This window comes from Eublepharis macularius, chromosome 12 (genome assembly GCF_028583425.1).
Source record: "Eublepharis macularius isolate TG4126 chromosome 12, MPM_Emac_v1.0, whole genome shotgun sequence".
Lineage (NCBI taxonomy): Eukaryota > Metazoa > Chordata > Lepidosauria > Squamata > Eublepharidae > Eublepharis > Eublepharis macularius.
In genome coordinates, this window is record NC_072801.1 from 77,776,617 (window position 1) to 77,794,005 (window position 17,389).

At 50.5% G+C, this 17,389-nt stretch overlaps 2 protein-coding genes across 2 annotated transcripts in view; both read right to left on the reverse strand.

Moving 5' to 3' along the window:
- Positions 1 to 17,389, reverse strand: part of LOC129340448 (histone H3-like) — a 75,394-nt gene that overhangs the window by 43,857 nt on the left and 14,148 nt on the right. The window lies entirely within an intron of this gene.
- On the reverse strand, positions 519 to 17,218 carry LOC129340447 (transcription initiation factor TFIID subunit 9-like). The gene is made up of 7 exons (XM_054995259.1): positions 17,144 to 17,218; positions 13,748 to 13,829; positions 6,207 to 6,343; positions 5,814 to 5,948; positions 3,705 to 3,786; positions 3,238 to 3,351; positions 519 to 1,882 (listed from the first exon to the last, which is right to left on the reverse strand). The coding sequence occupies exons 1-7, from the start codon at positions 17,201 to 17,203 to the stop codon at positions 1,716 to 1,718; spliced, it is 777 nt and encodes a 258-aa protein (XP_054851234.1). The 5' UTR covers positions 17,204 to 17,218; the 3' UTR covers positions 519 to 1,715.

The window sequence follows — 17,389 nt, forward strand, 5'->3', positions numbered from 1 at the left end:
GGGTTAATGACCCCTTAGGTAGTGGGGAACTGTTGTCAATGCTGCTGGGCCACCCTTAGCAAGCAGATGCATCTTGGGAGGCTACAAGCCTGGGGCGGCATCATCATCCCAGCAGGTTTCTTGGTCTGATGCAGCACAACAGCTCTACAGGGTAGTGGAACTCCTCATCCCGCCCGCTGAGTATATGGCTGAACAGCATCTCCCTTATGAAAGACAAAGCAGGAGTCGCTGCAGCCCATCCTACGCTAATCAGTCCCACTCCACTGACAGGATCCAGGCAAAAGCTGTGGAGAAAAGGCAGGCCGAAGGCTTCTGGAAATGACCGTTCTTTGGCTGTGGCATACTTAACATGGCTATCGCTTCCTTAAGGTGCATCCCTGGGAGGGATTCAAAAATTTATTAAACCGGTTACATGGTCTCAAGTCAGGTGTACGACTGCTTCATGTTCAAACCTGTGTTCAGTCCACCCTTTCCATTGGCACCCTAGACTCATAAGTAGTAAAGGGTCCAACAGCACCTTTAAGACTCAACTAACTTTATTGTACCACAAGCTTTCGAAAACCACAGCTCTCTTCGTCAGATGCATGGAGGGATCTAGACTCGTAAGAGCACTCTTACCCCACTTCTCATAAAATGTCTTTATTCAAGAAGAATGCTGCCTTCTGAGGGGGGAAAATAGCTTAACTGTCCCAACTCCACAACTTAATACTATTGTTCTACGTTTGTCATCTGCAGAACTGCCTTTTACCCTGCAGCTACTGCTTGCGTTACAAATAACAAAGTAAAACAACAAAAAAGCACCTTGCACAACATTTCATAGCTTCATAACAAAACCTAGGATTAAAAAAAAAAAGGAGGAATTGTGATGTTATCCATATATATAACATTCCCGAGCAATGAAAATGTAGAATACCTATGTGCATTTTTAGCTTTTGCACAGCTAGGTCATACGGGGTTTCATCCCGTTTATCCTGAAGATCTGTTCTGCTAGCATTAGCAGGAGAGATCCACAACTGCGGGCCCCCACCCAAGGCAGCCCCATGGTCTTCAGGGCATGCACTCGCTGAGCTCAGACGGATCACACCCTGCTGCTGTCTGATCTTCTGCCCCAAGGAAAAGCATGCCTTTTGCCCTCCTCGCCCTCCAGACCTCTTCCTGACACGTGAGATTTCCCTAGCTGATGCTCCTGTTTGCACTCCCTCTCAGGTTTTCTTCTGTCATTGAAAGAACTAAAACAGACAAGCAGAAGCCCTCTGTGATCTCTTGGTGGCTGGGCTCTGCTGAAAATCAGACGTACCAGAATGCTCACATTTAAGAAGATCCTTTTAGGCACAAAGCTGGGGGGGAGGGGGGCTCTCCTATTCAACACCCCAGTTTTGTAGGTGGTAGAATATGAAAACGATTCCCCCACCCTTGCACTTGGAAATGAGGCAGCTCAGAAAGATCAAGAGGCGCTCCTGCTCATCTGTTTCAGAGACATGGAATTCCCTGCATCTGCCCATGCGCTTTAAACACTTCTCTAGCCAGGGAGGAAGGAAAGGGCGGCCTGAGGATTCCCCACACCTCCCGTATTCTGAGCTCCAGCAGGTGATACGGAGCGAGATGTAGCTGAGCGCCACCAATAGTTTGGGGGCCCATCGTGACCAGCCTGAACCCAGCGCCCGTCCACAGTCCTGAACGGAAAGCCTCCCTGCGGGGCTTCCTAAAACCGCCTTTCACAAGTTGTCGTAATCGTCCTCTTCGTCGTGTTTCCTTTTCAAGGGGTTCGATTCGCTGGAGGCGTTCTGCGAGGACACCATGTTGGTGGTGATGAGGATGTTTTTGGAGCCCATCAGGGAGGGATTAATGAGGACGTTCTGAACTGTTGGGGTAGCTGGAGTTGCTGTGAAGGAAAACAGGGAAGAGATTAAACTCCTGCTTCGTGCTCCACAGCGGCAGCAGACGGGTTTTCCGAAGTTTTGCCCTGCAAGGGGGTGGGAGGGCAGCCTTTGTTCTGAAGGCACTCGCTGATTGACTTCCCCCATTTCCAGGGAGTCACAAATGCTACACACTAGCGGTTGGGGGATTTGGTATCTGGCACAGCCCCCTCCTCTTCCCAATAGCAGAAAGAAGGACCCCCCAGATCTATAAAGGTAGCAAATGCATCCCGAGAAGTGTAATTTGCACACAAGGGGCAAGTCACAGTATTTGGGTCACTTCCATGCAGAACATTCAACCATCCTGTCTGTGGCACCGAAATCCTGCAGTCCTTGTTGGCTTTTCAAACAAGAAACTCAGAAGTGGTGGGGAAGAAGAGGGCAAGCACCCGAGGTTATTGGTGTCCTTCCCGCTCCTTCTCTCCCACCATTAAGGGAGGGGAACACCGCATTACCCTGGATGTGTGTGATGTAGTGTCAAGTCCACTTCGGACTTATGGCGACCCTGTGAACTAACTTGATGGCCTCGCTCAGATCTTGCAAACTGACGCTACACAAAAGCAGCAATTCTGCTTCTGCTTTCAGCTGCCCTGGCAGGGCTCTTTCTTCAGCACAGGGTGGCCTTCGGGAAGGCTCCACAAATGCCAAGGAGGTGCAAAAGTTGATCAACGTCAGTTCCTCCTCAAGAGAAAGGGAGAAACAGGCCCCCTGCGCTACTTCCTCAGACTGACAGTCACTCCCCACCAATTCCCCATTTGGAAGAAACAAGAGTGTCCTGAAGTGGGATCCAGAGGAGTTGGCCACGTTAGTCTGTGGCTGCAAAATAGCAGAGAGTCCAGTAGCACCATTAAGACGAACCAACTTTATTGTAGCATAAGGTTTCGAGAACTACAGCTCTTGTTGTCAGATGCAACCGTCAGGTTGCATCTGACAAAGAGAGCTGTGGTTCTCGAAAGCTTATGCTACAATAAAGTTGCATCTGACGAAGAGAGCTGTGGTTCTCGAAAGCTGACGATGCATCTGACGAAGAGAGCTGTGGTTCTCGAAAGCTGATGCTACAATAAAGTTGGTTAGTCTTAAAGGTGCTACTGGACTCTTTACTATTCTGAAGCTGGATGTCATCAAGGTTCCCAGCAGGATTTGGGCTCATCCTGGTGAGCAGCACATCAACAAGAGCCGAAAACACTCCAGAAGAAAAGCTGGCAAGATCCCACCTGTTGCAGAGCTCGCTCCCGAATTCACATTCCCTCTATTTCACCTTCCCATCCGAGCAAGCCTTGCTAGTTTGGGGGAAATGTTCCAGTTGCAGCTTTATTTTTACCTGACTTGACCGATGTCTGGGACGTGGGGATCTGCACGGTGAATCGCTGACCCGTCAGTGACACGGGAGTCCCAACTTTGGTCGAAACAGATACTGTCTGTGCGGAAGGAGTTCCTGAAATTTACACCATTGGCTTGTTAAGTTTAAAAATGACCACTTCTAGAATGATTTAGGGGATGGAGGATGATTCAAACACAGCAAAAGGAGATTTGAATTTTAAACATGGCCAAAAATATTCTGCCTCCAGGCAAAGAACAGAGATGCCTCAATGGAGGGGCTTGGCAATGTGAAAACACATTTGGGAGAAGAGTTTATGACTACTAAACCTGCCCCCCCCCCCCAGGAACACAAGGCTCTGCTCCCAAGCCAAAACTGCAAAGCAGCCAGCAGCATGAAGGAGCCACACGTCTATGGAAGAACCACAGAGCAAGATAGGAGCACAATTCATCTAAGCTGCAGTGTAATACCTAAAGTTGGCGTGCTGGGCCTGCTGGTAACAGCTCCAACGCTCAATCGAGGCACGGTTATCCTTCCAGCAGAGGAAGAGACCTAGAAAGAAGCAAGACTTACAACTTGGTTGCAGGTGAACTGTGGAGTGTGAATTCATAGAACACCAGTGGTGGGAGAGCAAAACTATTTCCCCACAGATCCCTTCTGCTAATCGTGGGGCTTTTCCCTGGCACAAGGAGACTTCCCTGACCCAGAGCTTCTTCTATTACGGGATGAGGGCGCTCCTTATGTGCTTGAGGTTGGTGGTGGTACAATCAGCAGAACAGACTAGCAGTCTCCAATGCTATATTTTCTTGAGCAAAATTTGCCAGATCTAAAACGGCTGTTCCTTACGATATATAAAAAATGCGTAGAATATTAACCAACTGGGGGCAGTTTCAAAGCTGTAATTACCATTTTTAAGGTAAATGTCCTCAGGACACACATTTTTTACATTTATATACTGATGTGTGCGAGTATCAGATATGCAGCGAAGCAAAACATAAGTATTAACATGGCGCATTTAACAATGCAAAAATTACAAAATAAGGACTTACTTAGAGCAACAGACAGTACAACTATATGCAGTGGTACAGCCTACAGTAAAAGTATGTTTTGTACTGGGAAATACTTAAGTAAAAATTCAGTGCTCTTTTCCTGGGGAAAGAGGTGGGAGAACTCTCACTGGGGCAACTCCCGTCAGGAGGTGGCGCCCCGTCACTACGCATGCGCGTGAGCTCCTGGGACCTCACATTGCGCATGGCATGGCTGCCCCCCCCAGGAGAAAGAGAAAGGAAGGGAAAGAGAGAAAGGAAGGAGAGAGAGAGAGAGAAAGGAAGGAAAAGAAGTAAAGAGAAAGGAAGGAAGGGAAAGAAAGAGAAAGGAAGGAGAGAGAGAAAGGAAGGGAAAGAAGACATGGAAAGAAGGAAAGACATGGAAAGAAAGAAAAGAAATGGAAACACATGGAAGGGAAGGAGGGAGGCTTCAGCTGGGATGGGGGAATCCCCCTCCTCTCAGCTGAAGTTTAAAGGCGTTTGGGGCTTCCCCCCAGCCAGCTGAAGAGCGGGGGTTAAAGAGCTCCTTTCCCTCCCAAGCTGGTCGGGGTCACCTGAACACCTGACTACTTTGGAGAGCTGCCGGAATGCTGTTCCGGTGCGTTCTGGCAGGGAAAAAAGCCTGAGTGAAATCAACATTCCCTTTAAAAAAAAAACCACACACTTGCTTTTACTAGATACAGGGAAGGGTACAGAACTAAAGCTGGGTGTGGAAGCCTGAATTCCAGTTTCTGTACTCATGCTGGATGACTGTGAAATCCTGGGACACACACAACACTCTTTGCATCATTCTGTCATTGCACAAAAGCTCCCAACAAGAAATAAGCAAGAGTTCCACCTTCTGCCAGGCCCAGAGTTCTGGACTTTAGGCCCTGTTACCAGCTTTTTAGGATGGTTTTGATAGCAGCACCACCTAATTAAGACAAGTATTTTGTTTGCAGCCTGTTAAGCACTTGATCAGTGTAGTAACAAAAGACTCTTGATCCAGAGAAGCAGCTCTCTGTTGGTTTGTTACAACAACACCCCCCTCCCTAAAAGAAACTCAAGTGCACCTAAGATGTCATTCCAATAAATCTGTCTACTTCCATGGAGCCATGAAAGACACTGGTTGCATTCAGACATCACAGCAAACTCAGGTTCAAGTACGAACATTGCAGGGTTTAGAATCCTAGTTGGGTGGAGGGCCAGAAACAAACTCCAAATTGCTCAGGCACCTGCATTCATGGCAAACAGGTGGCCAAGTCAAGACTTTAATCACACTGTATGTTTGGGACAGCAGGAGTGATTTCGGCACAGGAGCAAGCCGCGTTCACAGCCGCAACAGAAAAGCTTCCATTTGTCATGACATCTAAACAAAGCCAATTCCCTTTTGGTGCTTCTCCCTTGCCATCGTTTTCTACCCCTGCTGAGAAAATCTTTTAGTCTTGTGTTAACAGCTCGGCAGAAAGCTCCACTCAGCGCAAGGGTAATACAGTTCCTCCGATTGAGGGCATGCAGACGCGCACACACACACGCATCAGTTTCAGCACCCACCTTTTTCTGCAAAGACTTCAGCTTGTAGTTGGGTGCTGTCAGGCAATACCTATCAGGTGGCAGCCTTGGGCCCGAGTATGGCTTAATCAGCGGCAAAGGCATCTGGTTCTTTTGCCGTGCGATATCTAGCAAAAACTGGAAAAGGGCACACGGTATTAACTGACACGCCTTTCCAAAGTCGACGCCATCCTCCCCGCTCAAGGCACCTGGCTCTCCTGAATCTTCACTCCCCCTCCCCCCAATAACTGAAAGTCAGACTGTAAGCTCCTTGGAACAGGCACCTTCTCTTTCACTTCCATCACCCTAGGCTACGTGCTACGTTCCAGAGAGGAACTGTATGAATTAGACAGAACTGATCTCTTTCCCTCCGCAATAGTGGAGGGGTGAGCATACATCTCTGGGAGGGGGAGAGGTGAACGACTGGTCCGTCCGGCACTGGATAGCCAATCTCACGTCGTCCGCATCGACACTTGACTTCTTCGCGTGGCTGGAATAAATTTTGGCATCTTCCAAGATAGTTGTCACGTAGCCTTTCAAGAAACAAAACCCAGAAACATCAGGGTGGCTTATTGCAGACGGAAGACGAGGACAGTGTAATATACTGGTTAGAGGGCTCCCTGCCTGACCTTGGGCCAGTCATGCTCTGTCAGACTAGCCTACCTCACAGCATTATTGTGCAGATAAAATGGAGGAGGAGGAGAAGGAGAACACAGACCACCATTTGGAGGAAGGACAGGATAAAAGACAGTCATTCGATCAGCAAACCCCAGTGCAATCCGGGCATCCAAAGGAAAGAGCCAGTTCTGGCCTTCAGCATTTCAAGGAAAACAGGGTTAACATACCTGTAACTTATGTTCATCGAGTTCTTCTGTGCTGACACACATGGGGACTGCGCAGGCGCAGGCCAGCCGCCGGAGAATTTTCTAGAGCTTCCATGGCTCCGAAGGGGCCGTTTGTCGCGCGCCTCAGCGACCGTTTTCCCGCCCAAACGGTCACGTGATCCTCCAGCGACCAACGGCCCCTTCCCTCAGTTCTCCCTTGCCGCCGCTTGACCAACACACTTCAGCCGTAACACCTTAAAAACACCAATATCCGTTACAGCCAACACAGTATTGTGCATTGGAGTTCACAGCGGGGTAGGAGGGAGGGTTGTGTGTCAGCACAGAAGAACTCGATGAACATAAGTTACAGGTATGTTAACCCTGTTTTCATCTTCGTTCTTCTGTGCCTCCACACATGGGAGTGTACCAAGCTTTCACACAATAAGGAAGGCGGGGGTGAAGTCCAACACAATTTTATTAAGCAAACAAGAACAACAATAAATAGATCTGCATATATACATCTATGTAAAAATACTGTGTAAGGACACATAAATACTCAATATTTACATATATACACACCCCCAGGTACATATATACACACTTTCACTCAAGGGTACCCAACAGGTACGTCAAGAAAGTCATACCAAAACTCCCTCAGGAAAAGAGGGAGTGTAAGACAGCCTTGGCCACAGATACATCCTGCTCCGCATTGACATCAACGGCGTAATGCCTGACAAAGGTGTCTGCAGAGGACCATGTGGCTGCTTTACAAATGTTAACCAGGGGCACCCCCCTGAGGAGTGCCGAAGAGGATGCTTGGGACCGCGTGGAGTGGGCTCTGACATGAAGCGGGCAAGCCACCCCTGCCAGGGAATAGGCCTTGCTAATGGCCGTCACAATCCACCTAGACAGGGTCTGTGAGGAAGCCCTGTTACCCTTGTCCTTGGCCCCAAAACATACAAACAGGTGAGGACTGGAGCGGAATCCCTTCGTCCTATCCAGGTAATAGGCTAGGGCCCTCTTCAAGTCTAGGGTATGGAGGGCCTTCTCCCCCTTAGAGGAGGGTTGAGGAAAGAATGCAGGCAGTGAGATATCCTGCGAGAGGTGGAAGGCGGACACCACCTTGGGCAGGAACTCAAGGCAGGGACGCAGGACCACCTTGTTGGGATGAAACACAAGAAAGGGAGGGTCAGACCGCAGTGCAGACAGCTCACTGACCCTTCTGGCCGATGTGACGGCCACCAAGAATGCTACCTTGTAGGATAGCATATCCAAGGGGCATGTAGCCATAGGTTCAAATGGAGGCAACATGAGATGTGAGATCACCAAGGACAGCGACCACCGAGGCACTGGCGCAGACACAGGTGGGTAAAGATTGTACATGCCCTTAAGGAACTGGCGGGATTGCGAGTGAGAAAACACCGTAGCACCCTCAACTCGGGTGTGAGCAGCTGATATCGCTGCCAGGTGGACCTTGAGGGAGGAAACCTTCAAGCCCAGGCCACGCAAGTGGCACAAATACTCGAACACAACCCCCAAGGGACTGCTCTCGGGCACCACTCCTCTGGCAAGCGCCCAGAGCTCAAACCTGCGCCACTTGGCCGCATAAGCGCGCCTAGTGGATGGCCGACGAGCATTCAGGAGGACCCTCTGCACCTCGTCAGTAAAGCCTATCGGGGAGGAACGATCCGCCAAGCCGTTAGATGCAGCTTCCTGGGATCGTGGTGGACTAGGCTCCCGTTCAGGAGAAGGTCTTGCCGAGGGGGCAGACTCACATACGTCCGTTGGGACATTCGCAGGAGCTTCGGGAACCAAACCTGCCGTGGCCAGAAGGGGGCCACTAGGATGCAGTCCGTCCCGTCCTCCTCTATCTTGCACAGGACCCTGGGAATCAAGGGGAACGGAGGAAACATGTAGTGCAAGCCCTGCGTCCACGTAAACTGGAAGGCATCCCCAATAGAGAGGGGGTCGCTCCCTGCCCTGGAACAGAACGTGTGGGCCTTGGTGGTCGCCGCAGTGGCGAACACATCTATCACTGGATGACCCCACATCTGGAAGATCGGCCCAACGCACTCTACGTTCAGTTCCCACTCGTGTTCCAGCAAGGGGACCCTGCTGAGGGCATCTGCCCGGGCATTGTCCGACCCAGCCACGTGTATAGCACGGAGCGACACGCCGTTCTTGATAGCCCACTGCCAAGTGAGTGTGGCTTCCCGGCACAGGGCCATGGACACTGTGCCCCCCTGCTGATTCACGTAGTACATGGCAGTCGTGTTGTCCGTCTGCACCAAGACATGACGATTCCTCAGCAGTGCTGTAAGAGACACAAGTGCGAAACGAATGGCCCTTAGTTCAAGCACATTGATATGGAGGGTCTTTTCCCTGTCAGACCAGACATCTTGCACCGACACATCACCACAGTAAGCCCCCCATCCCAACAGAGAGGCATCAGTGGTAACCGTGATGTCATGGTGTTGATACCCGAAAGGGGTCCCTCTAAACAAGTTGTCATCAGACAGCCACCAGTCCAAGGAGGAGAGAATGACCCTCGGGATAGAGAACTTGAGGGACGGAGGGTGCAGTAGAGCATCATACCTCCGCACAAACCAGTTCTGTAGAGGGCGCATACGCAGCCTAGCGAAAGGCACCACAGAGGTGGCCGCTGCCATATGCCCTAGTAAGCACTGGATAGTGCGCACAGACTGGAACCGGTTCCTTTTAAACATGGACACTAGACCCCTTAGGGACCGAGCCCTCTCCAAGGGGAGCAGGGCCTTACCCTCCACAGAGTCTAACAGTGCACCAATGTAGGACACCTTGCAGTTGGGCACCAGTTTGGATTTCTCCAAGTTCACCAGGAGCCCCAGGCGTTGGCAAGTGCTAAGTACCAAGCCAATGTCCTGCACCAGCCTAGACTCTGATTCAGCCACGATGAGCCAGTCATCGAGGTACGGAAAGATGGTACAGCCTTCTTCCCGTAGGAAGGAAACTACAGGGGCCACACATTTAGTGAACACTCGTGGGGCAGTGGACAGGCCAAAGGGGAGCACCTTATACCGGAAAACCCGTTGCCTGTAAACAAAGCTCAGGTACTTCCTGTGCTCCTTCCGTATGCCCACGTGAAAGTATGCGTCTTTCAAGTCAAGAACCGCAAACCAATCCCCCTGTTTCAGCAAGGCGATCACAGCCGCCAACGTTACCATTTTGAATTTGGTCACCTTGAGGAAGGCATTAAGGCCCCTCAGATCCAAGATGGGACGTAAGCCCCCATCCTTCTTAGGGACCAGGAAGAACCTAGAGAAGAATCCCCTTACAGAGTCCTCATAGGGCAATTCTTCCACAGCACCTTTGGCCAAGAGCGACACGATCTCCGCATCCAGCTCGGCCATAGTGTTATTGACAGCTGTCAGGGGTGAACTGCATCTAGGCAGTTCAACGAACTCCAGCCCGTATCCCAGTTCAACAATAGTTAAGACCCATGAGTCAGATGTTATTGACTCCCACTCAGAGAGGAGTGGACTAAGTCTGTCCGAAAAGTTCGGGGATACGGCTGGCGTGACCCGTCAGTACTGCCTCCCGGTGCCCTGCTGATCCTTCTGCTGGGCCGGTTGTTGTGCCGGACGAGGCTTGAAGGGCCGACGCCTCCTCTGCTGTTGTGCGGGAGGGTAAGGCCGCTGTTGGTAGGCAGGATACTGCTGGTAGCCTGGCCGCTGTTGATGGTATCTGCCCTGGTAATGGTAAGGACCAGATCGGGGAGCGTACCGTGACCTGGAGGAGGGCTTGTCCGCTGGAGCCAGGCCCAAAGACCGCGCCGTCTGCCGGTCCTCTTTCTTTTTCTTCAGGGTCTCGTCGGTCGCTTTGGAAAAGAGCGAGTCCCCCTCAAATGGCATGCTGTCCACCCTGGAACGCACCTCTTGGGACAGGGCCGTAGACCGCAACCAGGAGTGGCGCCTGAGGACCACCGCCGAAGCCATTCCTCTAGCAGCAGTGTCAGCAGCGTGGCTTCCAGCGTTCATCTGCTGCTTAGACAGTCTCACAGCCTCTGTCTGCAGCAGGGACACCACAGCCTTCTGTTCAGGAGGGAGGTCTCGCGTATAGGATGCCAACTTCTCCCAGAGGTACAGCTGGTACCCTGCCATGATGGTCTGATAGTTGGCAATCCTCAGACCTAGGGAAGAAACAATGTATTGGCGCCTGCCCATGGCATCCAGTTTCTTGCCCTCCTTATCAGCAGGTACCGAGGAGTGACCCGATCGCCTGGGGTTGAACTCCTCTGTGACCAAGGAGGAAGGTGGAGGGTGTTTCACCAGCGCCGGCCAGGTACCCTGCTTGATCTTGTAGAGCTGCTCAATCCTCTTGGATGTTGGAGGTTGATCGCAGGGCACCTGCCACACCTTCTCCACGATTTCCTCAAGACCCTCGAGCATGGGGAAGCCAACATATGCCGGGTTGTCTCCATAAATGCGCTTGAGGAGCTTGTCCTTGGTCTGGGGAACCGCCGAGGAGATGTCCATCTCGAGAGCCTTGGCCATCCTCGCCATCTGGTCGGCGTAGATGCGGAGGTCCTCGAATGGCGAGTCCGCAGATGGTACAAGCTCTTCAGCTGGCGATGGTTCGGACCAGGACTCCGACTGGTAGCCGCCAAAGCTCTCCACATCCTCCTCATCGGAACCGAGCTGGGATTCCGGAACCTGGTGCGGAGGGGGAGCCCACGTCGACCTCGATGTCGAAGGCCTCGGTTCCGACACGGAGAAACCTGCAGGTGCCCCTTCCCACTGGCAATGGTATGGCGAGGGGAGGTAGGAGGCCTGTCGATGTCGGGACGCAGTGGACCGGACCGATCGGACACTGTCCCCAGACCGACGTCGCTCACGACCGGCAGCTGGTGGAGACGGACGGGCAGGCGACGGACGGCTCCGACGAGGAGACGGGCTCGGTTCCAGCCTCGGCGACCGAAGAGCAGGCGATGTTCGGATCCGACGGCGCGGGCTCGGCTCCGGTCCCGAAGAGAATTCTGCGGGCACCGTCTCGAAGGCCATCGGATCCGGCACCGGCACGGAGATGTCCTCTGGCTCCGGGGAATCCAGATGAGGGGAAGGCGTGTGAGGAAGCACGATGACCTCTTCCTGGGGAGCGGGATGCGGTGACCGGTGATGTTTGGTCTTCTTCTTCTTCTTCGCCGGTTCCGAAGAAGACCTCGGAACCGACGCGCTCCTCGCCTTCGAAGGGGACCTCGGCCTCGATCTCTTAGATTTTACCGGAATCGACCCGGTCGTCGGTTCCGATCGGGGACTCGGTAGACGGATCCTCGGTTCCGATGTCGGTCTCGGATCCGACCTGGTGGAAGATGCGCTACGGGGCGGCCGCACCGGTCCCTGCGCTGGAGAGGCCGCTCTCGACGCCGAGGCACTCGGGGGACGCGGTTTCGACCCCGACCTCGCGGAGGCCACTGAGCCAGCTCCGGATTGCCGTTCGGCAGAGTGGCTAGGGCCGGCCTTGGAGGAGGGCAACGGGGCGCCTCCGGACATGACCTTCTGCCACAGGGAGGAGTTAAGACGGGCCTTGCGCTCCTGTCGGGCCTTGCTGGTGAAGCCCTGGCAAATCTTACAGGCCGTTACATTATGGGTCTCCCCCAAACAGAACAGGCACAGTTCATGGCCATCGGTCTTGGCCATTTTAGTGTGGCATTGGAGGCAATGCTTGAAGAGAGCCTTTGAGGCCATCTTCAGGGGCACGCAAAAGGAAGGTCAACAAACAGTCCGAGTCAAATTACCGAGTCCACAACAAAGTCCAAACGAGATCCGAAGAATAGTCGAGGTCACGAAGTCCGAAGTCAAAAGCCAAGCAATCAGTCAGAATAAAGCACGAAGCACAAAAAAGCACAGAGCAACGAAGCTCACGTTCTCTCCAAGCGGCGGCAAGAAGAGAACTGAGGGAAGGGGCCGTTGGTCGCTGGAGGATCACGTGACCGTTTGGGCGGGAAAACGGTCGCTGAGGCGCGCGACAAACGGCCCCTTCGGAGCCATGGAAGCTCTAGAAAATTCTCCGGCGGCTGGCCTGCGCCTGCGCAGTCCCCATGTGTGGAGGCACAGAAGAACGAAGATGAACAGGAAGTACCTATTCAAGAGAGCCCAGGAGGTATCTCCTTTTGTGTCCCTGGGGAGCACACATTTGGACACAGCTGCCTCCATTATTGGAGGACGCCTAGCTTGGAACCTCCCGACGTCATTTTGTGGAACTCCCTGAAATGTTGTGATTGAAGGGTGTTGTGGCACCACCCACTCCCTCTTTGCAAAATTCCAAAAAGAGTCTACGAGATCCACAAATGTGAAGAAGCACAAGTTAATATAGGCAGAGAGAATGGGGCACCTCTGAAGATTTACAGTGCAATCCTAAAGCCTAACCCTAATCCTGAGGTCGATGGGTTTAGAAGGGTGGAACTCTTTTTAGGATTGTACAGTTTATTACTACATTTAATCAAATAATCACAAGCCCCCCAAACTCATCACTCAATACAGTTTGTGCTATAATTGCCGAGCGACAATTCAAGAAGTCCCTGGCTCAAATCCCAGCTCTGCCACGACCTCATTTAGATGGCCTTAGACAAAAGTCTTTCTCCACCCCCTGCACCAGATGGGAACAACGGCGATCCCCCATAGAGGGTTGCAAGAATCACAACAAAATGGTGTTTTGAACCCTAAATTTTGATATATAAATACAACGACAATGTGCAACTGGCCTCTATCAAGCTCAGAGTGTTAAACCTCTGCTGATTTATCGTTCTCTCAATTTTTAAGACCACTTCCTAAAGGGAGGAAGGCCACTAGGGAAAAACAATTGACCAGCATTACCTACTGAGGTGATAGTCGGAGGGTTAAGGTGGAAGAGAAAAGGTGAAGTGGGAAACAAATTGAGGGATGCATAAAAATTAGATATATTAACATAAAATATTTCTAGAGACTAAAGTGGGCTCTTCCTTCCGTAAAGAAAGGGATCTATTGTTAGCATTTCTGTAATTCTTTTCAAAGAACATTTGTTGTCCCCAAATCCTCATAAAGCGAAGCAATTGAAACATCTGCTCACACCGAGAGAAGCAGCACAAGGAAGACTTACGGTATGCGAACTCCAGCATCTGATTTATAACCCGTGGCTCGTACTCTGTAATCCCCATATCTTTCAAGATCTGGGCCATCACCTGTCCAGTCCAACAAAACAAAAGGAAAACGCTTTAAACTTCTGCATCTGTACTTTTCATGAAGTTGTCTCCAGAGAAAGAAAAAGTGACAACATCTTTTATCTACGCACTGTCACATTCTAGCTGTATCTGTAAAAGTGAGCTGTAACTCACAAAAACTCATACCCTACCACAAATTTTGTTAGTCTTATAGGTGCTACTGGACTCTTGCTCTTTTCTACTGTCCAACTTTTGAACAACCTAAAACAAGTTCAGTTTCGCCTCTCTCAGCCCCCATTCTCTGCTCCTCATACTCGGTCTAGACATTCTACTCTACTCTCCTACATACCGTGTTGGCAAGAGAACCACGATCTCACAGGGAAAATTTCTTGGGAGGCCTCAGCCCCCAGGAAGAATGATACTGTAAGCTGCATTGGGCTCCTACTAGGAAGGAAAGTGGAATACTGTTAGGGGATTTCCTCAGGAAACCCAGTTTCAAAAAATACCTGGCACGGGGGCCTATTTGGGAGAGCAATAAACCACTCAAGGCAAGTCAGTTGGCAGAAGAGGCAAAATTTACCCAATCGGATCATTGGAGATGCAAGTCAGACAAAGCAAACTACCAAGGCCAGTGTTATTAAAGTGTCAAAGGACTACGGTCCTTTATTGAGAGCAGCTGTAAATTGTGTCTTTCCTTACTTTCCTGTTATTGGTGTGTTCTTCCTAAGGGTGTCAAACTGGAGCCCCCTGCATACCATCTTTAAAGATAAGGAAAAACAACAAGGAGGAGATCTTCTGTTATAAAACACAGGCCTGCTGTTGTAAAAGCAAGGTCACAGAGGGTTGAAACACTCAAGCATATAGAAAGGTCAGTTAAGCCAATCTTGGCTCACCCATAAGCCTTTGCAATAGGCATAAAAGAACATTTTGCTAACTTAATGTTAATGTTTCTGTAACAGATGCAAGCTTTTGAAAGATCTGCAGTATCCAACCAATTGCTTCTAATTGTCAAGTCTTTAGTGATTATGTACCTAAAGGAACCTCAGTTCTCTATGTAGCTACTAAATCTATAATGAATACTCATATGACATTTTAAAAGTACAGAGCAAACACCTGAGAGCTGAGGTGGGGTTGCCAAGAAAGAATGTGTGTGTGAGCTAGTGTGCAGGTGCCGAGGTAGGAGCAATATTCCAGAAACTACCGCCAAGAATCTAGCAGGGCTTAAAGAACACCAACCTGATAGAAATGCCCCCAAAGCAGCATCCTTTGTATGCTGGCACCATGAGAGGGAGGAGTGATTAAGAGTACTGGATGCATCCAACATAACTGAACATTGGCAGGATACAAAGGCATGAAGTCTTGGCATGAAATGAAGAAGGTCCGGCTCCAATGATCAGGGGTCAGAAAAACGTCTTGTGACACTAAGATTGATTGATTGCCCAGAAGACAAGAGCTATGAAGACTGCAATATTCTAAAAGATGGAAACCTGGAAGTTTTGGCAGGCAATATTGCACCGAGGGAACGAGCAGTAGCACATGTATGCCAGAAGCCCAGCTTAGCAATCTTGTCTGTTTGAGGGACTGGTCACTTTCCAGCAGCTAAGAAGTTAGGAAATGCATACAAAGTGAACTGCGAATCAACAAAAGCTATATACAATTTGTCCGATTATTGATTTACAAACATAGAGCTGGAAGGGATCCTAAGAGTCATCTAGTCCTACCCCTGGCATAATGCAGGAACTTGACAGCTCTCACCCCTCTCACCCCCCTCAGTGTCCCCTGCTTTATGTTATAGCTTTGGAGGACAGATTTCTCTAATACAAAGCTATACTGCCCTGTACCAGTCTCTCGCTCTCTGTTCTTGGTAGGACAGTCTCAAAGAAAAGAAAAGCCCCTTTGGGGGCTTTACTGTAGAGTTCTGCAGGGGAGCAGAGATCTTGGCCTGTATCTGACTCAAGTCCTGACAATTCTCAGTTTCAAAGTAGTTTGCTAAGAAGCAAATGCATTCCTAAAAGGCCCTGGCTTGCTTCTATGTATTTAGAAGTTAAAAACATGAAAAGACTCTTTTAAAACAACAATGCTTGTTTTCAAAAATGCTTTAAAATAACAGGGCTGTACCAGAATGGAATTGTGCAGGAGGGACACTCTTTAACAGGTGTACCATAGGCAGACCTTTCCTGGTATAATGATGCAAAGACAAGGGGCGGGATAATAGCACTTGCTGAATGTCTTCATGGCTTGCACCTGGCAAACACCAGCAGGTTGCCATTTGGAGCACTTTGCATTGGTCTCATCTTCAGTCAATATATTATTATGCACAGTTATTCTACAATAGAACTAAATTAAATTAATTGCACCAGCCACCCATGTGGGTGTTTCTAACTTGGTGACTTCCATGTAGCAGCTGGAAGGGTGGTCAAGGATTGGGACCAACAAGGAATCAGGAAGGAAAGCAGTTTTATTAGCCGCCTGGGAACTCAGTGTGACTTTGTCACAAAGGACTGAGCCCCCCCCCCCTTTGAGTTCAAACTTGCTTATATACATAAGTAAAGCAGCTGGAACATCTTAATCACATGCATAAGTGCAATGCCTCTCATTGGTTACAAACAGTATTCGGATACAAAAGTATTTGGTTACTTGTTGATTACATATGTTTACTTCTGGTATTTGGCAGATACCATGCTGGCTATGATTTGACTTGGCTCTAATTTAACTATGAGCTATGAAGCTATCTTCTAAGCAGGCTATGACCGTCTGTGACTGTGCATGTCCTCCGCTTCCCCTTTACTCCCAGCTACTCCTTTCCTGTGTTGAACTGATACGCTTTGATTGAGACCAGCTATTTTGAACATCATTACAGTGACCATTTGTTTCATTGCAGACTATCTGTCATATCCACAGACAGGTCTCTGATCATTTTATTGCAAGAAATTACAGGCCAAGACCACCCTCCCCGCAAGAGGGCAACCCCGGAAAGTCGATCAAACCTTTGGGTTTTTTTCAGGTAAGAATCTGGAGCCTTTTCCCTCACTGGCCCAGGTCTGTGCTAAAGTTGGCAGCTCCAGATTAAGAAACTCCTGGAGATTGGTGTGTGTGTGTGAGGGGGGGGGGGGAAGTCTGGGGATCAGTTGTAATTCCGGGAGCTCTCCAGCTACCACCTGGAGGTTGTCAACCCCAGAGCCTGTGCAAGCCTCTGAGCCGCACAGAGCTCTGAATCACTCCACCCTGTTGTGCGTTGCTGGCGCAGCCTTTGGGGAGCCTCCCGGTCCCACGGGCCCTCCTTCCTCTCTCCCATAGCCCCCCATCCCATAATACCCCCCTACCCCCCTACCCACCTGGGCATCCTTAGGGACGCTCTTGGGCGACGCCATCTTGCCCGCCTCCATCGCCGCCATGGCCGCCAAGCCAAGAAGGAGGAAACGGCCACGGCAGCCCACTGAGCATGCGCGTCTGTCTCTCCCGGGTGGAACTGCCCTTGGGCATGTGCACCGAGGAAAGCGAAGCCGCTGCCCTTCCATCTGCCCGTCCTCTGCAGCCTGCGATAGGCGGAAAGGCTCTTTTGTAGCAAAGAAGCAGGGACT